Raw genomic sequence first — 20,228 nt, 5'->3', positions numbered from 1 at the left:
CAGAACTGCTTTAAGAAAGCGTGCTTTATCCAAGGCAGCAGTGAGTTACACGTATCCTGCAAAGGGATGCCTGATCAGAGCGCACAGGAAGCAAAGTTAAACAGTTAAACAAGTGAACACAATCAGCAGCCGGATGGAAGAAGGTGATGGGGAGGGGCACTAGCCTCCCCGCCATTATAGTTATCTCGCAGCAGCTCTGCCATCCCCTATTTTGCTTTTCTTAGTGCAACCTGGTGATAACAATTATCGGTTATAACAATGGAATTTTCGTGTTATAAGTGGGTTCGACTGCATTAAGGAAGCGCAGTGAGCATTTAGCCTGCACTAACTGCTCACATATATGATTCACATGATGACATCGTCTTAAGACAAGAGCTGAGTGAGCTTGAGCTCAGTGGACAGATTGGGAACCTCATAGCCAGTGTATTCAGCAAGCAAAAAATCCAACAGAATTTCAAAAAGCAAGGACAGACCATAGTTGCAGATACCCAGCACTCGCCGATTACAATGCACAATCAGAGGAGAACTCACCAGTTTGTGCCCCGAGATGGTCTTCTCAAACTTGCCATCATAGGCACCCCAAATCTTGATCAGTTTGTCAGCCGCTGCGCAACACATCAAAAAATACATACAAAGTGGCTCAGTCAAGAAGCACAATGCATTACTGGCAGAAAGTGCAAGACAACTGAGCATGCCACACACCCTTCCTTGCACACAAATGACAGAAAAGAGATTCATTTGCCGCAAGTCGATTCACTGCGAGCGATTTTGGTTGCCACTGAATAGCCTGGTTCCAGTGCTTTCGTACAAAAATCACAGAAATGTAAAGCCATTTTGACAGCCTCATTCTACTCACTTGCATCAAGCATTTGCAATTTCATCAGTTGCACACAATTTTTCTGCAACACAAGTCTTGCTCATTGAGCTGCGAAAGTTGATTTAATAAATATTACACCACTCTGAGCATATCAAGAAACACAACTTTACATGCTGTGGAGATGGATTTGCACAAGGCTGACCCTATGAGCAACGGTCAGGAAAGGGCACGACGCTCCTGCACTCCACAATACACAAAGGCGGTACGGCAAGGTCCACTGACTCTTTTGACACAGCACAGAGAACTCTCCGGAATGAGATTGATAACAAACATGGGTTTATTAACCCAAGATACAACACCGTGCGACAGTCAAGGCACTTAACACTTTCCTGTCAGTGCCTATACCCATTGATAACCCACCATCAATGATTTCTACTTCAAATTTTGCTGCACTCTGAGCACTTTCGGACAGCTTGTGCTATCCCGAGCCTTTTAGTTGGGCATGACGAGCGCTCGTAGCTTCCGACATGGCATTGATGTCGCGCACAGCTGCCCTTCGGAAACGTCGAATTTCAACGGATTTTTATAAGTCTGCATCATAATTTTTTGATGATGGTAGCAGCACAGGCTAGGAAGATGATTTTGATTCATCTGAGTTCAGCACAGATGGCAAAAGTGCGTCAAATAGCCCCGGAACGTCAACAGGTATCCACCGGTAAGTTTCATTTTCTACTCCAAATAATGTCATCACTGCCGTGCTCAAATCTAGAAATATCTGCTGTGTTCTAAAGGTCATAGTTCTTATCTGTAGGGTGTCAACGTCATTTGGGCAGGATCACTTGCCAGCGGAGGCACAAAAAGTGGAGTTTTGCGCGAGAAGACAGTCTCGAGTGGACCTCAGTATTGCGCTCTGCATTGGCGTGCAGTGGTTCGTAAAAGCCGCAGCACGGCTCTTACTAACCGCCGAATGGGCACTACGGCTTACATTTTCCCCTTGTATATAAAGAACTTCAACAGATAGAAAGCTCATATCTGCGGGAACATTGTACACAGCCTTTTTGTTCAAAATCTATATTTCAAATTTGTTTTGTTTTCGTGGAGCAAAGCAGCATCAATTTTTTTGCAAAGTTCTATCGGTTTTGTTACAAATTTGTATATTAAATAATTTTTTTCACATTGTTAATAAATGTTTGCTTGACAATAGTACCTTTAGAAGGCACATTCCTTCTACAAATTCATACCATACATCGTAATGTCAAGCATTTGCTGTAGCAGTAAAAAAATCCTTTACTAGACTACTCAAGAACTGCCTATTCTTTCGCGGAGAGGAAAGTGCTATGGTGAAAGGCTCACTGCAAGGGTAATTGGGTAGCAGTCCAAGAGTGAGAATGAGAATTTGTGGGAGCAAAGATCCCACATAATCAACTCATTGCGAGCCAGTGAGCATCTGCCACGGCGACGAAGCGTTCAGCAGAAGAGAGCTCGGGTAGAGAGGGTGCCCGGGGGTTGCCGCTCGGGAGGCCAATCAGGGTGTGTACTGGTGACATAAGCTCACGCGGCGACTTGACGCCAGAAGGGAGAAACACAGTTCACAAGGCGTGGCTGCCATTATGGCACTGCAGCCACCACGAAAGTCCCTGAGCTCCCTGGATTGTGCGCTGACAGGAATGGCAGACCGGGATGACTGGCGGTCAGGTTAGCAGTGGAGCGATCACCCTCGTCCAGGGGTCAGAGCATGCATGGGTGAACTGGCCACTGTGAGTGGAGTCCAGGCAGCGAGAGGCAAGGATGACATGAGTTCATGGCCCCCAAGGCAGGAGTCGGCCACGGCAGCAGGACTAGGGACAACAGGCCTTGTGGTCAGGAACAGACTAGCCGCATGGTAGAACCAGGCACAGGAAAAAGACTGGACGACGCAGGTTTAAAGACAGGAAAGCCCCCCGGCAAAGCCCGCTTGCCAAGCAAGGTGCCCGCCCATCTAATTGACCAAGAAGGGGTGTTTGCCAGGCTAAGGCTTGGCCCTAGTCCGCAAGGACCAATCACAGCTTCAGTGCGCACCCTCACACCATTGCTGCATTTCTCTGTTCACCAGCATGGTAGGGCATAAAGCCCACCTACTTGTTAGTGGGAGAAAGCCGACTAGGCACATCATAAGGCGGGTCAGCGCGATAGGGTATATAGGCCGCAAGGGCCTGCCAACGCTTCAATGTGTGCCCTCGCATCGTAGTTGCATTTCTCCATTCACCTGCCCAGTAGGGAATGAAGTCCAGTGGGATTGGGAGAAAAGCTGCTTACATGCATTCCAACAGATTGTACCGGTAGCGTCACCTGGGGCCAGCCATGTCCCAGTTTGCCTGCATTTCGTTGACCAGCTCCGTCTCTCCCCAGTCGCTGCTCCTGGCAAATAAATTATTGACGTACAAGACGTGAACTGAACTGCCGACTGGTCTCCCTTGGGAATTGGATAGCTTGTATACCAGAGGGGGCATTTTTGTCTCCATTCGGTATGGGCCCAACCATTTGGCCGACAGGGAAGCAGAGATGCCTTTGGTAGTGTCACTCAAGGCATGGTTGCTTCTGAGGACGAGATTGCCGACCCCATAGTGCAAATCCCGATGTGACCGGTCGTATTGGGCCTTCTGTCCAGTTCGTGCTTTTACAAGGTTGGAACGGGCCAGGTCAAGGTCCGCGTCTATCCGTGAACGCAGTTCCGCAGCACAGCCACAAAGGCTGGCTTTCATGCCGCATGACCTGCTGCCAGTCTCCAGAACACAGTCCATGGGGTTTTGCAGCTCTCTCCCAAAGTGACGAAAGCAGGCATGTACCCAGTTGAAAGGTTCACCATGAACCACAAGGAGAAGCCTATCTCATTAAGGCAGACATCTGAATCCCTATGTTGCCAGGCAAAGGCCGCAACAAGGGCTTGAGGTTCTGGTTAATCTGCCCTGTCGGGTTGGCCTGCGGGTTATACGTGGCTGTCTTGCAGTGCTTAATGCCAAAGGTGGCACACACATCCGTGAACACTTTCGCCGTGAAGTAAGATGCATTGTCTGTTATCAGCTCCGCTGCAAAGCCGAAGTGGTTAAACACCTCAGTCAACTTATCCCAGATTGTGTGTGCTGTTAACTTCTGAAGGGGAAAAGTTCAACCCATTTTGTGAAGTTATCTGTGACATCTAAGAAGGAAATGTAGCCTCACTGGCTTCTGGAAAAGGCTCCCATAATGTCACAGGCCCCCGACTTGCCAGGGTAGCTCACTGTCAATCGGCTGCATGAGCCCACAGGATTTGCCCAGACGAGGCTTCACACATTGGCACACGCCGCACGAACGGATGTAGTGAAGAGTGTCACGCTTCAGAATCCCCTCGTGATGGGCCAGGTAGCGGAGTGGCACAACCTGTGGAAAGTCTCAAGGCCACTTACATGTACAGCCAACCGGAAGTCATGGAAATAGCTAAGAGTGGCTGCGGGGTATCACCACCTTGAACGACTCCTGGGGAGCCTCTTCAGATTGGATATGGTGCAGGAGAACTCCATCAGCATCAAGCAGATACGAATCCAACATACCCACAATACGCCTCGTGCACTGCCTATAGAGGCGCCACTGAAAGCCACCTAGCGGACGCTTCCAACAGTACACGCGGGAGCAGTAGCAGACGACAACCCTTTGCAGCAAGGATGGCTGAAGTTCGCGGCTGCGATTTCTCCTTTGTTCAGGTGCCAGGCTGCTGCTTCCGCTGTGACAGCTGTAGGGAAGATGCTGCCCTCGTGCAAGCGGGTATGAACACGATGTTACCGGTGTTTGGGACAACATGGTCCACATACGTGCAAGGTGTGTCCCACAGACAAACGCCATGAACCCCATTTACATGACATGGAGCTCATGTTCACTAGCCGATAAATTTTGTTGAGTGATGCGATCTCTCGATGTTTTTTTTTATTCTACCATTGCCGCAATGCTGCTTCTGTACCTGAATAATAAGCACCCGTCGTTAGTGCAGACTTATATCAAACAAATCCGCACGGTGCAATCTCTGCATATGCCGTTGTGATTTTTCTGCCGATGAATACGTGTGACATCACCGAATAAGTGCAGTCGAAGTCGCCTCAATAAGAGTAATTGCCAATTTATTGATGGAAACGCGTACACTAGCCAACGAAGTCACCAAACACACGGGTTAATAAAAGCGCGTGTTAGTGCTGTACCGCCGATGCAATTCTGCTGCATACGCCGATGAACTACCGTTCCCGCTGCAGTTTGTGCAATTTTAACTTCCCCAAGGGAGCTGCTTGGAAACGTACAAAGCTAAAGACTGACTAACTTTTCAGTACTTTTTTATATTACTAGAGAGAGATGCCACATGATATATTTAAAGGCAGAGCAGCGCCAGTCAAAGTAGATGAGCGCTGGCGGCAAGGCCCGGTTTAGTCGTCTGCAGCGTAAGTATAAGAAAGAATTCAGTTGAGTACAAAACTCACATGCAAGAAGGGACTACGTTGTGAAACAAACAAATCACTCGGCGTGGTAAGTTTGCTCAGGCAGCATCGAGGTGTGATGACTTCCCAAACGGGACGCTAACTTTTCAGCGAGAAATGGAACAAAAATACCATATGCAGCAGCTATTAGCAATTCTCGCCCTGAACTACCTATTTTCTAAACACATTTCCAAAAACGCAAACAATATCTAAGATGCCCTCGGGCGAAAAGAATAAAGCTGTTAAAGAAGCACTTCCTTGGTATCATTCCCATAAGACACAGCGTGATTTATACCCTTTACAAGCAAGGCAAGGTGAAAACTTCGCAGCTCAAAAGAATCGACAAGAGTTATGCATGGAGCAACTAGCAACAATTAAACATGTGCAAAGCCAAGCATAAAATAGATGTAAAAACATGAAGTGCGCGCCAGCTGGTGCGAGGATTTACCGCGCCACATGAAACCAACCATTTCAGTTCTTGCAAACTTCAGTAGCTTTAACATACAACGCAATGCGCTCGTGCAGTCGTGCTGCCTAGCTAGCGCAACGCGGTAAAGAAGCGGAAAACAATATAAGCAGCAAATACCATTACGAACTTTAGCGAAATGCCTTTAAACCTCATGCTGCACTGCAAACGAACTTCGTTGCTCACGCGTCTAACTATTGTCGAGGGGAAAAAAACACCGACGAGACAAAGGAAAGGATGAGAACAAGAAATTTCCCTTCGAAGCGACGATCCATTTTTGCTACCGTTGCTCACGCTGATGAGGCTTTGCCGGGAATGATTAGAACCGTGTCCCCGGCACGTTTTCACCAGTATTTGAGTCCCTCACCCTGCAACAATTCTTCGACATTCCCTAAAGCTTTGGCCACCCCACACGTGCGAATGGTGTTGCCTATCTTGCTCTGAAAACGTGAATAAGACAGAGAAGCACGATCAACGACACAACAAACTACGGCGTGCGCCAGGCTCCTCTCCCGTGTGTTTTGCGCAAGGCCGCCACCAGTGGCGCGGTCGTCGGCATGCACGGCGCCTATACCAGCTGAGTCACACTTGGTGCCAACAGCAATATCAACTGTCTGTGTGCGCACAATGGCATTGCCCCCCGGCTCTTTTTCGGAGCTCGGTTCTTTGAGCCTATCAACCATTTGTTGACAAAATGGATCGCTCTGCTGTGCCTTTATTTAGTAGCTCTTGCCTGTTGAAGACGATACCAGCGAAAGTGATGGGGTCCAACAGGTACACATCCTCTCATGAGGCTGGCAATCCGGGGATCAGTTTGCGTCGGGGATCTCAATGTCCAAGCCATTGGTGATTAAGACTCCAGTCTCTATTGAGTGTGTCGGGTTCGCGCCTTTAGAGCCATTGAAGACTGAGGCTGCGGTCTCTACCAAGTGCGAGAGTTTCGCGCCTTTAGAGCCATTGGAGACAGGCTACGGCACGGAGGAAGAAACATTTAGGAGTGGAAATTCCGCTGTTTGCGGCGACCAGAAAAGGTCACAAGCCCGCGGAGCCATTATCGGGCTGGCGGCGCGTGGCGGCCTGGAAAGAAATTACCGCTGTTGAGAGCGCACCGGAGCCGCCGGCCCAGGCGCTGCATTTCTTTTTGTCGCTGCGGCTTCTACGACACGCCGCATGGCTCTGCCACTGTATACTGCCCCGTCGGCGCATACAATTGTGACCTTATCTGGTCGCCTGCGCTCGCTCGCGCTGACGGGAGTTTCACCTCCTAAATGTCTTACTCCGTGGGCTACAGTCTCTACTGAGTGTGAGGGTTTCACACCTTTAGAGCCATTGGAGACTCAGGCTATGGACTCTACCGAGCATGAGGGCTTCGCGCCTTTAATTGGAGACTGAGGCTATGGTTTCTACCGAGTGCGAGGGTTTCGCACCTTTAGAGTCACTGGAGAGTGAGGCTATGGTCTCTACTGAGTGGATGGGTTTCGCACCTTTAGAGCCATTGGAGACTGAGGCTTTGGTCTCTACCAAGCGTGAGAGTTTCACGCCTTTAGGGCCATTGGAGATTGAGGCTATGGTTTCTACCGAGCGTGAGGGTTTCGCACCTTTAGAGCCATTGGAGACTGCGGCTACGGTCTCTACAGAGTGCATGGGTTTCGCGGCTTTAGAGCCATTGAAGACTGAGGCTATGGTTTCTACCAAGCGTGAGGGTTTTGCACCTTTACAGCCATTGGAGACTGAGACTACGGTCTCTACCGAGTGCATGGGTTTCGCGGCTTTAGAGCCATTGAAGACTAAGGCTATGGTTTCTACCAAGCGTGAGGGTTTCGCACCTATAGAGCCATTGGAGACTGAGGCTACGGTCTCTACCAAGTGCATGGGTTTCGCACCTTTAGAGCCATTGAAGACTGAGGCTATGGTTTCTACCAAGCGTGAGGGTTTCGCACCTATAGAGCCATTGGAGACTGAGGCTACGGTCTCTACCAAGTGCATGGGTTTCGCACCTTTAGAGCCATTGAAGACTGAGCCTATGGTCTCTACCGAGCATGAGGGCTTCGCGCCTTTAATTGGAGACTGAGGCTATGGTTTCTACCGAGTGCGAGGGATTCGCACCTTTAGAGTCACTGGAGAGTGAGGCTATGGTCTCTACTGAGTGGATGGGTTTCGCGCCTTTAGAGCCATTGGAGACTGAGGCTTTGGTCTCTACCAAGCGTGAGAGTTTCACGCCTTTAGGGCCATTGGAGATTGAGGCTATGGTTTCTATCAAGCGTGAGGGTTTTGCACCTTTAGAGCCATTGGAGACTGCGGCTACGGTCTATACCGAGTGCGAGGGATTCACACCTTTAGAGCCATTGAAGACTGAGGCTATGGTTTCTACCAAGCGTGAAGGTTTCGCACCTATAGAGCCATTGCAGACTGAGGCTACGGTCTCTACCAAGTGCATGGGTTTCACACCTTTAGAGCCATTGAAGACTGAGGCTATGGTCTCTACTGAGCATAAGGGCTTCGCGCCTTTAATTGGAGACTGAGGCTATGGTTTCTACCGAGTGCGAGGGTTTCGCACCTTTAGAGTCACTGGATAGTGAGGCTATGGTCTCTACTGAGTGGATGGGTTTCGCGCCTTTAGAGCCATTGGAGACTGAGGCTTTGGTCTATACCGAGTGCGAGGGATTCACACCTTTAGAGCCATTGAAGACCGAGGCTACGGTCTCTACCGAGTGCATGGGTTTCGCGCCTTTAGAGCCATTGAAGACAGGCTATGGTTTCTACCAAGCGTGAGGGTTTCACACCTTTAGAGCCATTGGAAACTGAGGCTGTGGTCTCTACCGAGCATAAGGGCTTCGCGCCTTTAATTGGAGACTGAGGCTATGGTTTCTACCCAGTGCGAAGGTTTCGCACCTTTAGAGTCACTGGAGAGTGAGGCTATGGTCTTTACTGAGTGGACGGGTTTCGCGCCTTTGGAGCCATTGGAGACTGAGGCTTTGGTCACAACCAAGCGTGAGAGTTTCACGCCTTTAGGGCCATTGGAGATTGAGGCTATGGTTTCTACCAAGCGTGAGGGTTTCGCACCTTTAGAGCCATTGGAGACTGCGGCTACGGTCTATACCGAGTGCGAGGGATTCACACCTTTAGAGCCATTGAAGACTGAGGCTATGGTTTCTACCAAGCGTGAGGGTTTTGCACCTTTAGAGCCATTGGAGACTAGACTACGGTCTCTACCGAGTGCATGGGTTTCGCGGCTTTAGAGCCATTGAAGACTGAGGCTATGGTTTCTACCAAGCGTGAGGGTTTCACACCTATAGAGCCATTGGAGACTGAGGCTACGGTCTCTACCAAGTGCATGGGTTTCACACCTTTAGAGCCATTGAAGACTGAGGCTATGATCTCTACCGAGCATGAGGGCTTCGCGCCTTTAATTGGAGACTGAGGCTGTGGTTTCTACCGAGTGCGAGGGTTTCGCACCTTTAGAGTCACTGGAGAGTGAGGCTATGGTCTCTACTGAGTGGATGGGTTTCGCGCCTTTAGAGCCATTGGAGACTGAGGCTTTGGTCTCTACCAAGCGTGAGAGTTTCACGCCTTTAGGGCCATTGGAGATTGAGCCTATGGTTTCTACCAAGCGTGAGGGTTTCGCACCTTTAGAGCCATTGGAGACTGCGGCTACGGTCTATACCGAGTGCGAGGGATTCACACCTTTAGAGCCATTGAAGACTGAGGCTATGGTTTCTACCAAGCGTGAGGGTTTTGCACCTTTAGAGCCATTGGAGACTGAGACTACGGTCTCTACAGAGTGCATGGGTTTCGCGGCTTTAGAGCCATTGAAGACTGAGGCTATGGTTTCTACCAAGCATGAGGGTTTCGCACCTATGATGATGTGTGTGGTTTAGTGGCGCAAGGGCCAGATATGGCCAAAGAGCGCCATGTCCGTGTTAATTTGTTTGCAGTGAAATCATGAGTACTATGAAGTTGGTGTGCCGTGGCTGTAGAAGGGCCTTAAATATGGTAGCGCTAAAGTGCGTAAAATCTGTATAATAAGATTATGGCGATGACTTATGAAGTGTACTATGAACAATAAGACAATTAAAAAGAATGATATGATGTCTAAAGATATATCAGGTTATATAAGATATGCTAGAGCACTAATGCCTCCTTAGAGCCCTTGAAACACAAGGGCCTGGAGGCATGTGCTATTCAGAACAATTATCGCAGCGGCATCCTCTGGAGCGAGGATGCTCTACGAATTTAATGGGCTTATGACGTGTAGAACTACATCTTTTAAGAAGTCGAGGACTGCCTTGGTATTAAAAAGCGGTTCCTTACCAAGAAACATTGCTGGGTGAAGAGGTATGCAATGACGATATGCAAGAGGAAAATGCTTCTTTCTTTCAGGTTCGGCTTCGCGACACTCCAAGAGGACATGGAGTACGGTCAGCCTCTCACCACATCGACCACAGGTTGGCGGTTCGTTTCCAGTAAGAAGAAAATTGTGTGTACCAAATGTGTGCCCTATTCTGAGGCGGCAGAATAGGACATCTGTTCGCCGTGATTTTGATGGGAAGAGCCAAAAACCTAGCTGTGGCTTTATAACGTGCAGTTTATTGTTTATTTCTGCGTTCCACATGTGTTGCCAGTATTGTCGCAGTTTCTTACGCAAGAAAGGCTTGAGATCTGTGAACGGGAGAGCAACTGCAGAAGAAGTGTTTAGTGATGTGAGTGATGTGGCCATTTTATCAGCCAGTACATTGCCCTCGATACCTCTATGGCCAGGTACCCAGCATATTATGATGTTCTGGTTAGATGAGTACGCTTTACACAATACCGAATACAGTTTATTGAATACGGGATTTTTATGTTTGCTGAGTGACATTAAGGCCTTCACGACGCTGAGAGAGCCTGTATAGATCGCTGCTTTTGGAAGTTTCGATTTTCTTATGTGCTTTACAGCAGAGAGTAGTGCGTAGGCCTCGGCCGTAAAGATACTTGTTTCCGGATGCAGTACATCGGATTCCGAAAACGATGGGCCGACAGCTGCATAGGATACCCCGGCATTTGACTTCGAAGCGTCTGTGTAGAACTCTGCGCAGGAGTGCTTGTGCTGGAGTTCTAGGAAATGCATTCGGATTTCAGCCTCAGGAGCGTGCTTTGTAACTTTTATAAAGGATATGTCACATTGTATCACCTGCCACTCCCAAGGAGGTAAGAGCTTGGTTAAGTGCATTAAGCGATGCTCGAGGAGCGGGACATGCATTTCATCACTAAGCTGCTTCACACGCAGCGAGAAAGGCTGTCTTATGGAGGGACGATTGCTGAAAAGTGTAGCGCACGTCATATCGGTAACGTTATGAAAACATGGATGTTCAGGATTGTAGCGTACTTTAAGGAAATATGTAAAGCTAATGTATGATCTCTGTAGGTGGAGAGACCATTCATTTGATTCCACATATAGACTTTGTATGGGACTCGTTCTGAAAGCGCCAGTGGCCAGTCGGATTCCCAGATGGTGGACTGGGTCTAACATCTTTAGCGCGCTCGGGGCGGCAGAGTTATACACAACGGCACCATAATCCAATCGAGACCGAAATAGGCTCTTGTATAGGTTCATTAAACACTTCCTATCACTACCCCATGTAGTCTGGGATAGAAGTTTCATTAAGTTCATTGTTTTCAGACACTTTTCTTTAAGATGTTTAATGTGTGGAACGAAAGTAAGTTTATTGTCGAGTATAACACCTAGAAATTTGTGCTCTTTCTTTACAGGTATCTGATGTCCACACATTTCCCAGCAAGGATCCGGGACCAGGCCTCTCTTCCTTGTGAATAGCACACAAGAACTCTTTTGAGGATTGATTTTAAAACCATTTTTCTCTGCCCACCCTGACACCTTGTTCAAACCATGCTGTACCTGTCTCTCGCATACTGCGAGATTACAGGATTTGAAGCCTATTTGAATGTCGTCCACATAGACGGAATACAAGATGGCCGGTGGTAAGGAAGCACGAAGCGTTGTCATCTTAACAATAAAAAGTGTGCAACTGAGCACGCCTCCCTGGGGTACACCAGTTTCCTGTGTAAAAGCACGTGACAGCACATTGCCGACTTTCACCCGGAAGGTACGATTGGACAAGTAGCTTTTTATTACGTTGAGCATATTACCATGAATGCCCATTTCCGATAAGTCTCGCAAGATCCCGTATCGCCACGTTGTGTCATACGCCTTTTCCATATCGAGAAATATCGAGAGGAAGAACTGTTTATGTATAAATGCGTCCCGGATATTTCCTTCAATACGTACAAGATGGTCGGTTGTGGAGCGCGCTTCTCGGAAGCCACACTGATAGGGATCAAGCATTTTGTTCTCTTCAAGGAAATGGATCAGTCGCCGATTTATCATTTTTTCAAATACCTTACAGATACAACTTGTGAGGGCTATCGGGCGGTAGCTTGCCACTGAAGAAGGATCTTTGCCTTGTTTTAAAGCAGGGACCACAATGGCTTCTTTCCATGCGGTCGGAAGGTATCCTGCGTCCCAGATAGTGTTGAAAAGTGTAAGTAGTGTCACTTGCGTGTCGTTGTGTAAGTTTTTTAACATTTCGTACATGATTCTATCAGATCCTGGTGCTGAGCTCTTGCATACGCTCAAGGCAGCTCTCAATTCGGCAATACTGAAAGGACGGTTGTAAGGCTCATTCTGTCGACTTTTTCTTGTTAATGCCTTACGTTCTTCTATTTGTTTATATCTGAGAAAAGATTGCGAATAATTGTTTGAACTTGATATGCTCTGAAAGTGCTCCGCAAGTGAGTCTGCCTGATCTTGCAGTGTATCGCCCTGTGTATTTACCAGAGGGAGTGAATATGTTTGTCGCCCTCTAACTCTATTTACCCTGTTCCAGACTTTGGCCTCGTCTGTAAACGAGTTAATGCTGGATAAATACTTCTGCCAGCTTTCTCTTCTGGCCTGTCGGCGGGTTCTCCTGCCTTGGGATTTTGCTTGCTTAAAGTTGACGAGATTCTCTGCAGTGGGAGAAGCGCGTAGCAACCCCCAGGCTTTGTTTTGTTTCTTACGAGCGATCCTACAATCTTCGTTCCACCACGGAACCCGCCGTTTACATGCCAAGCCATTTACTTCTGATATGCATTTAGATGCAATATCTATGATGAAGGCTGTGAGATACTGCACAGCGGCATCAATTCCTAAGGAAGACATGTCATTCCATGAGATACTAGTTAAGTTTCGGAACTTCTCCCAGTCGGCTGTATCGATCTTCCACCTAGGAGCCTGCGGTAGACATTCTTTTTCTTTATGTGTTTTTAGCAGTATGGGGAAGTGGTCACTCCCGTAGGGATTGTTGGTAACTTCCCATTCGAGTTCAGGCAGTATACAAGGAGAAACTAGGCTGAGGTCAATTGAAGAAAATGTTCTGTTTGTGAGAGAATAATATGTGGGTGTCTTCTTATTCAGCAGACACGCACCGGACGAAAAAAGAAACTGTTCAACGAGACGACCTCGCGCATCGATACGAGAGTCTCCCCACAGGCTGCTGTGCGCATTGAGATCGCCAAGAACAACATAGGGTTCTGGTAATTGATCTATCAAGGACTGAAATTCATGTTTGTTTAGTTGGTAATGCGGGGGTATGTAAAGCGAGCAAATGGTGATGAGTTTGTTTAGTAGGACAGCTCGAACCGCCACTGCTTCAAGGGGCGTTTGTAGCTGTAAAGGTTGACACGCTATACTTCTGTGAGTGACTATGGCAACACCGCCCGATGATGCTACGGCATCATCGCGATCTTTGCGAAAAGTTAGATACTGTCGAAGAAAGTTTGTGTGTTTGTTTTTTAAGTGTGTTTCCTGTAAACACAGCACTTTTGGATTGTGTTTTTGTATAAGTTCCTGCACATCATCAAGGTTTCTGAGAAGACCTCTGACATTCCATTGTATGATTTGTGTATCCATATTTAAAGAAAAATTGGTGCTGTGTTTACGGAAACGGAGGTGATGCCTTAGGTTACAGAGCTCTTTCGAGGCCCTGTAACGGGAGTTCTACCCTTTCTGGAGCGTTCGAGGGAGCCTCGCCGCTCCTTAGGCGCTTGGCGCGCCGTGAGGACAGGTGTAGTGTCCATTGCCTCTTGTGAGGCGCCGGACACATGCTCTTGCGAGCGAGAAGTTACCAGGGAATTTCCCGCCTTGGGGGGCAAGACCCCTGCGCCCACCAGCCCGGAGGTCGATGGGGCACCCTGCGGGATTTGGCTGCGCCGGCTGTTGCCAGCGCTGGAAGGGGCCGGGGAAGTTGGGGCAGCCTCGGCTGCGCCCACCTTCGGGGTTGATGGTCCCCTCTGCTGTGTCGACGGAGCAGCGCTAGCTGCAACCGTCGCGGGGGCAGATGGCGTAACTGCCGACTCACTGTGTGTGGGTCGGACAGCCGCCGGAGGCCGTTGTGACGCTGCCCCCTTACGCGCCACATCGGCAAAGCTGCTCTTAGACAGGTATGACACCCGCCTACGTGCCTCCTTGAAAGATATGTTTTCTTTGACTTTGATTGTCACAATTTCCTTTTCTCTTTTCCAGGACGGGCAGGACCGCGAGTATGCGGCATGCTCGCCATCACAGTTTACACAATGTGGAGTGTTCTGGCATGTTTCGGAGGAATGTTCATTGTCACTGCACTTAGCACATGTCAGCCGGCCTCGACAGTTCTGTGAACTGTGGCCGAACCTTTGGCACTTAAAGCATCTAAGAGGATTGGGCACGTATGGCCTAACACGAAGTTTGACATAACCGGCCTCGATGGACTCGGGGAGGACACTTGAACCGAAAGTGAGTATCAGGTGTTTAGTCTTGATCTCTTTTCCATCACGCCTCATCTTAATTCGCTTAACATTTATGACATTCTGTTCGCTAAAGCCCTCCAAGAGTTCAGCTTCAGTGAGCTCTAGCATGTCATCGTCCGAGACAACGCCGCGGGTGGTGTTCATCGTACGGTGCAGAGTTACTGTTATTTGGGTCTCCCCAAATGAGACAAGTTTCGGCAGTTTCTCATACTGTTTCTTATCGTGGAGCTCCAAGAGAAGATCACCACTTGTAATTCTCGACGCCTTATATCCTGTTCCAAAAACTTCAGTTAAAGACTTCGAAACAAGGAACGGTGAAATGTTACGCACTAGTTTGTCTGGGTTTTCTGAGTGTATCACATGATATTTAGGAAAGTTCTGGACTTGTCGTCCGGAAAACTGAAAGAGATCTTCGGTGCGCCCTCGTTTGTGAGGGCGATCAGGGAGTTTAGGAAAAGCGTTTTCCATGAGTACAGTAGGGTTTTCGGCAGCGATGCCGACCACCCACCATGGAGCCCAACAGGGGGACGTGACAGGAGTTCCTGCTAGAGAAACCCTGCCAACGCCAGCCGTACATCGCTGCTATAACCAAATACAGCATAACCAAGGCTGGCCAGCTACACAAGGTTAACCCTTGCCGCCGGGAAACTAGGAAGTGAGTAGAAGAGATGAGAAGACAGGAAAGATGAAAAAGGCGAGACAGAAAGACGCAGATTGGAGAGGAGGACAGGAAAAGGCGACTGCCGATTTCCCCCGGGTGGGTCAGTCCGGGGGTGCCGTCTATGTGAAGCCGAGGCCGAAGAGGTGTGTTGCCTCCGCCGGGGGGCCTTAAAGGTCCAAACACCCAGCTTCGGCTCAACCCCCAGGATCCCCTTTTCCCCAGACACGGCTAAGCCGCGCACGGCTACACGCGGGAGGGTCCAACCCTCGTGTGCTCGGGTACGTGGTGTCGCAACACACCAAACGCCTGCTGATGCAGACGCCCCTGCGGGGGGTTTCGCACCTATAGAGCCATTGGAGACTGAGACTACGGTCTCTACCAAGTGCATGGGTTTCGCACCTTTAGATCCATTGAAGACTGAGGCTATGGTTTCTACCAAGCGTGAGGGTTTCGCACCTATAGAGCCATTGGAGACTGAGGCTACGGTCTCAACCAAGTGCATGGGTTTCGCACCTTTAGAGCCATTGAAGACTGAGGCTATGGTCTCTACCGAGCATGAGGGCTTCGCGCCTTTAATTGGAGACTGAGGCTATGGTTTCTACCGAGTGCGAGGGTTTCGCACCTTTAGAGTCACTGGATAATGAGGCTATGGTCTCTACTGAGTGAATGGGTTTCGCGCCTTTAGAGCCATTGGAGACTGAGGCTTTGGTCTCTACCAAGCGTGAGAGTTTCACGCCTTTAGGGCCATTGGAGATTGAGGCTATGGTTTCTACCAAGCGTGAGGGTTTCGCACCTTTAGAGCCATTAGAGACTGCAGCTACGGTCTATACCCAGTGCGAGGGATTCACACCTTTAGAGCCATTGAAGACTGAGGCTATGGTTTCTACCAAGCGCGAGGGTTTTGCACCTTTAGAGCCATTGGAGACAGACCACGGTCTCTACCGAGTGCATGGGTTTCGCGGCTTTAGAGCCATTGAAGACTGAGGCTATGGTTTCTACCAAGCGTGAGGGTTTCGCACCTATAGAGCCATTGGAGACTGAGGCTACGGTCTCTACCAAGTGCATGGGTTTCGCACCTTTAGAGCCATTGAAGACTGAGGCTATGGTCTCTACCGAGCATGAGGGCTTCGCGCCTTTAATTGGAGACTGAGGGTATGGTTTCTACCGAGTGCGAGGGTTTCGCACCTTTAGAGTCACTGGAGATTGAGGCTATGATCTCTACTGAGTGGATGGGTTTCACGCCTTTAGAGCCATTGGAGACTGAGGCTTTGGTCTCTACCAAGCGTGAGAGTTTCACGCCTTTAGAGCCATTGAAGACTGAGGCTATGGTTTCTACCAAGCGTGAGGGTTTCGCACCTTTAGAGCCATTGGAGACTGAGGCTATGGTCTCTACCGAGTGCATGGGTTTCGCGCCTTTAGAGCCATTGAAGACTGAGGCTATGGGCTCTACCGAGTGTGAGGGTTTCGCACCTTTAGAGCCATTGGAGACTGAGGCTACGGTCTCTACCAAGTGCATGGGTTTCGCACCTTTAGAGCCATTGAAGACTGAGGCTATGGTCTCTACAGAGCATGAGGGCTTCGCGCCTTTAATTGGAGACTGAGGCGATGGTTTCTACCGAGTGCGAGGGTTTCGCAGTTTTAGAGTCACTGGAGAGTGAGGCTATGGTCTCTATTGAGTGGATGGGTTTCACGCCTTTAGAGCCATTGGAGACTGAGGCTTTGGTCTCTACCAAGCGTGAGAGTTTCACGCCTTTAGAGCCATTGAAGACTGAGGCTATGGTTTCTACCAAGCGTGAGGGTTTCGCACCTTTAGAGCCATTGGAGACTGAGGCTATGGTCTCTACCGAGTACATGGGTTTCGCGCCTTTAGAGCCATTGAAGACTGAGGCTATGGGCTCTACCGAGTGTGAGGGTTTCGCACCTTTAGGGCTATTGGAGACTGAGGCTCCCGTCTCTACCGAGTGTGTGTGGCTTTCAGGCCTTTAGGGCCATTGGAGTCTGAGGCTTCGGCCTCTACCAAGTGCAAGAATTTCGTGCCTTTAGAGCCATTGGAGACTGAGGCCACGGTCTCTATTGAGTGCATGGGTTTCAAGCCATTGGAGAGTGAGCCTATGGTCTCTATTGAGTGCGTGGGTTTCACGCCTTTAGAGTTATTGGAGACTGAGGCTACGGTCTCTACCGTGTGCAAGGGTTTCGCACCTTTAGAGCTATTGGAGACTGAAGCTATGGTCTCTACCGAATGCAATGGTTTTGGGCCTTCAGAGCCATAGGAGACTGAGGCTCCGGTCTCTACTTGGTGTGAATGCTCACGGGAGTGGTGGACAAGAGGGCCAGACACCAAAACAGGGGCGTGCAGCAAGGCTTATGCCACCACGTTTGAACTCCCTTTCCAGTAGCGCACAACGAAGTTGTACCACTGCAGTGTCAACATCCAGTGTGTGAGGTGGCCCGATAGTTCGCAGAAGTGCATAAGCTGGATTGTACATCTCTAGGAAAAACAGCACTCCTTCGCCAAAGCAAACTTCTGGAGAGAAAAAGAAAAGGGACCACGTGGTGGTTAGTCTGCCAAGGTTCGCTCTATCTTAAGGGCCCAGTAAACGGAATGGAGGAGAGCTAGGTTGCCACTCAGACAGGTGCATAAGGCCTCACACAATCAGCAAACAAATAATCAGCAGAGCTGGGCAGCTCACGCACATAAAAAATGCCGCTCAGCTGTGTATGAAGCAAGCAGCAGGTGAAAAGTGCAGCGACATTGTCGGTTGAGCAATATGGCTTGCACTCAACATTGTCTACCAGCTGTGCTCGGGACAAGGAGAGCGGTTTTGCCTCAACAGCAAGGCAGGAAGGCTCAGCTGCAGTACACCGGACATCTAACTGCACTCTGGACAAAGACATCAGCGAGCATGTGTGCACCAGCATGTAAGCAGGGTGGCTCTGATGTGGCACCTCGGACACCCAAACTGCACAAATCTCCTAAACATGGTGGCTCCAGTGCGACATGGGGGACACTAGCCTGTGCTAGGGGCAAGGCCCACCAACAAACTGGCAGAGCAGGGTGGCTTCAATGTGGCACATGGCAGAGCGAATGACGCTCGGGATAAAGCAAGGCCAACAAGCGTATTCACTCCAGCATCTAAGCGGGGTGGCTCCGATGTGGCACGACTGCACTCGGGACAAAGAGGGGCAAGCGAGTGGAGACGGCACGTCAGGGAGGCTAGTAGGCAACCCGCACATCTCAAACAGCCGAGAAAACTCGTAACTGGCATGGCTATACGACTAATGTACCCATCCGAGTGGTCGACATCACCTAGGGCGCTCCAAGGAAGGCAACGCTCATGGTGGCCTAAAGCAGAGGGTCGCAAAGGCGAACCTACCTCGTGCTCTCAAGGTCGTTTGCTTCGAAGGACAAGTCCATAGCCAGGGGGTATAGCAAGAATGAGGGTCGTGAAAGGGTTTGCTTTGATGCCATGCTGAAACCGAGTTGGGTGCTAGTTATGCTGAGAGGCAGCACAGTGCGACAGTCACAGCACTTATGGGCAAAGGCTCACTAATTGATAGCTAACACCAGGATTGATAGGGTAGCAGTCCAAGCACGAAAATGAGAAGTCGCTGGAGCAAAGGTGCCACATAACCAACTCGTTGCGGGTCTGTGAGCACCTGCCGCGGTGACAAAGCCCTGAGCAGAAGAGCTCGGGTGGAGAGGGCACCCGAGAGCCACCACTTGGGGGGTGAATTGGGGGGCATCCCGGCGACTCGATGCAGGGAGGGAGAAATACAGTTTGTGCGGGAAATTAGTTCCGTGCAGGAAATTAGTTAGTCTATGCCATTTGACCAAAAAGCAGCTGCAGCGGTGAATCCACCGCTCTGTCTGCGCTCGGTACCGCTGTCTACCAGGCGCCGTTTCCTCACCGACGGCAGCAAAGAGCGGTGATGGCATATGCAACGTCACCACTCCTCCGGTTGGGCGGTGGGAAGGTTGAATTGCAGTAAAGGTATTTGGACCCTTAAAATGCAATTTTCTCGTAAACTAAGTCTTTTCTTAACACAAAACAAGCATTGTGAAGTTTCTGGAGTGGTATTTGAACAGTCCACGTCAACTTAGTATTTACCTTTAGTGTCCCTTTAAGTGATGTGCTTCACGACGAAGGGTGCAATGATAATGAGACAATCTATTCAATGATCAAAATATGACAGCTATCATTACAAACACATGGCCAAGGCAGCAGACAGCTAACCATGTTACGAAAATTAAACTGTACACTGCAAAAGTGAATCAGCATTGCAAACTGATGGCCACCCTTATCACCAGTGCCTCACAACAAGCATTACAGACCTCTCAATTCACCAACAATGCTACCAGCACATGTCATCAGTATTGCCTGTTGTCACCTCAGAAGTACATGTAAAACTTCATTAATGAAACTGCAACATGCTGTTAAAATATGCAGTTGAACAATTGTGGATGTGGCACATTCTTTGAGCAAAGCCTAGGTTAATAACATTTTTACCCTACGCAACATCACTAGACAATTAAAATTTTTGAAATGAGTTTATAAAGCAATATCTGCCACTACTAAGTACGTGTTTACAGATTGCACTTATAACAAATAGGCAGCCGAGTCCAGAGGAGGAATTCTAGAGTGCTCTCCCCCTTTGGACATGCCCGAACAGCCTGCGGCTGTTCGGGCATGTTCGGGCTGCTGTTCAAAACAGTGTAGGACAGGGCCTGGGTCATACACAAAAGTACAAATAATGCAGGATCTCCCACCACCCACCATGCGTTTTGTCAACCTTTGACCATCACACGCTATTCTACTAGTGGGCACGTGGTCCAGGATACCACAGGAGCCAACTATACCATGTCGAAATGTGTTTTAACTTTCTTAAAACGAGGGAAGGTGAGATAATTAGGAGATTATTTTGACTGCTTTAACCACAGAGTCATACATTTGAAAATCACTCGATATGTAATTATTCTAATTAACTTTT

The 20,228-nt window shown here is 49.1% G+C and overlaps 1 protein-coding gene across 1 annotated transcript in view; it reads right to left on the bottom strand.

Annotated features, from left to right (window-relative positions):
* The window catches only part of wds (WD repeat-containing protein wds), a 129,818-nt gene that overhangs the window by 91,200 nt on the left and 18,390 nt on the right, over positions 1-20,228 (bottom strand). Inside the window, exon 4 of the mRNA XM_075678071.1 lies at positions 532-605. Coding sequence (XP_075534186.1) covers positions 532-605 — 74 coding nt within the window. The remainder of the gene's footprint in view (positions 1-531; positions 606-20,228) is intronic.

This window comes from Dermacentor variabilis, unplaced genomic scaffold (genome assembly GCF_050947875.1).
Source record: "Dermacentor variabilis isolate Ectoservices unplaced genomic scaffold, ASM5094787v1 scaffold_15, whole genome shotgun sequence".
NCBI classification, from domain to species: domain Eukaryota; kingdom Metazoa; phylum Arthropoda; class Arachnida; order Ixodida; family Ixodidae; genus Dermacentor; species Dermacentor variabilis.
Note: the sequence above shows the minus strand (reverse complement) of the source record. Positions and strands in the feature narration are given on the sequence as shown.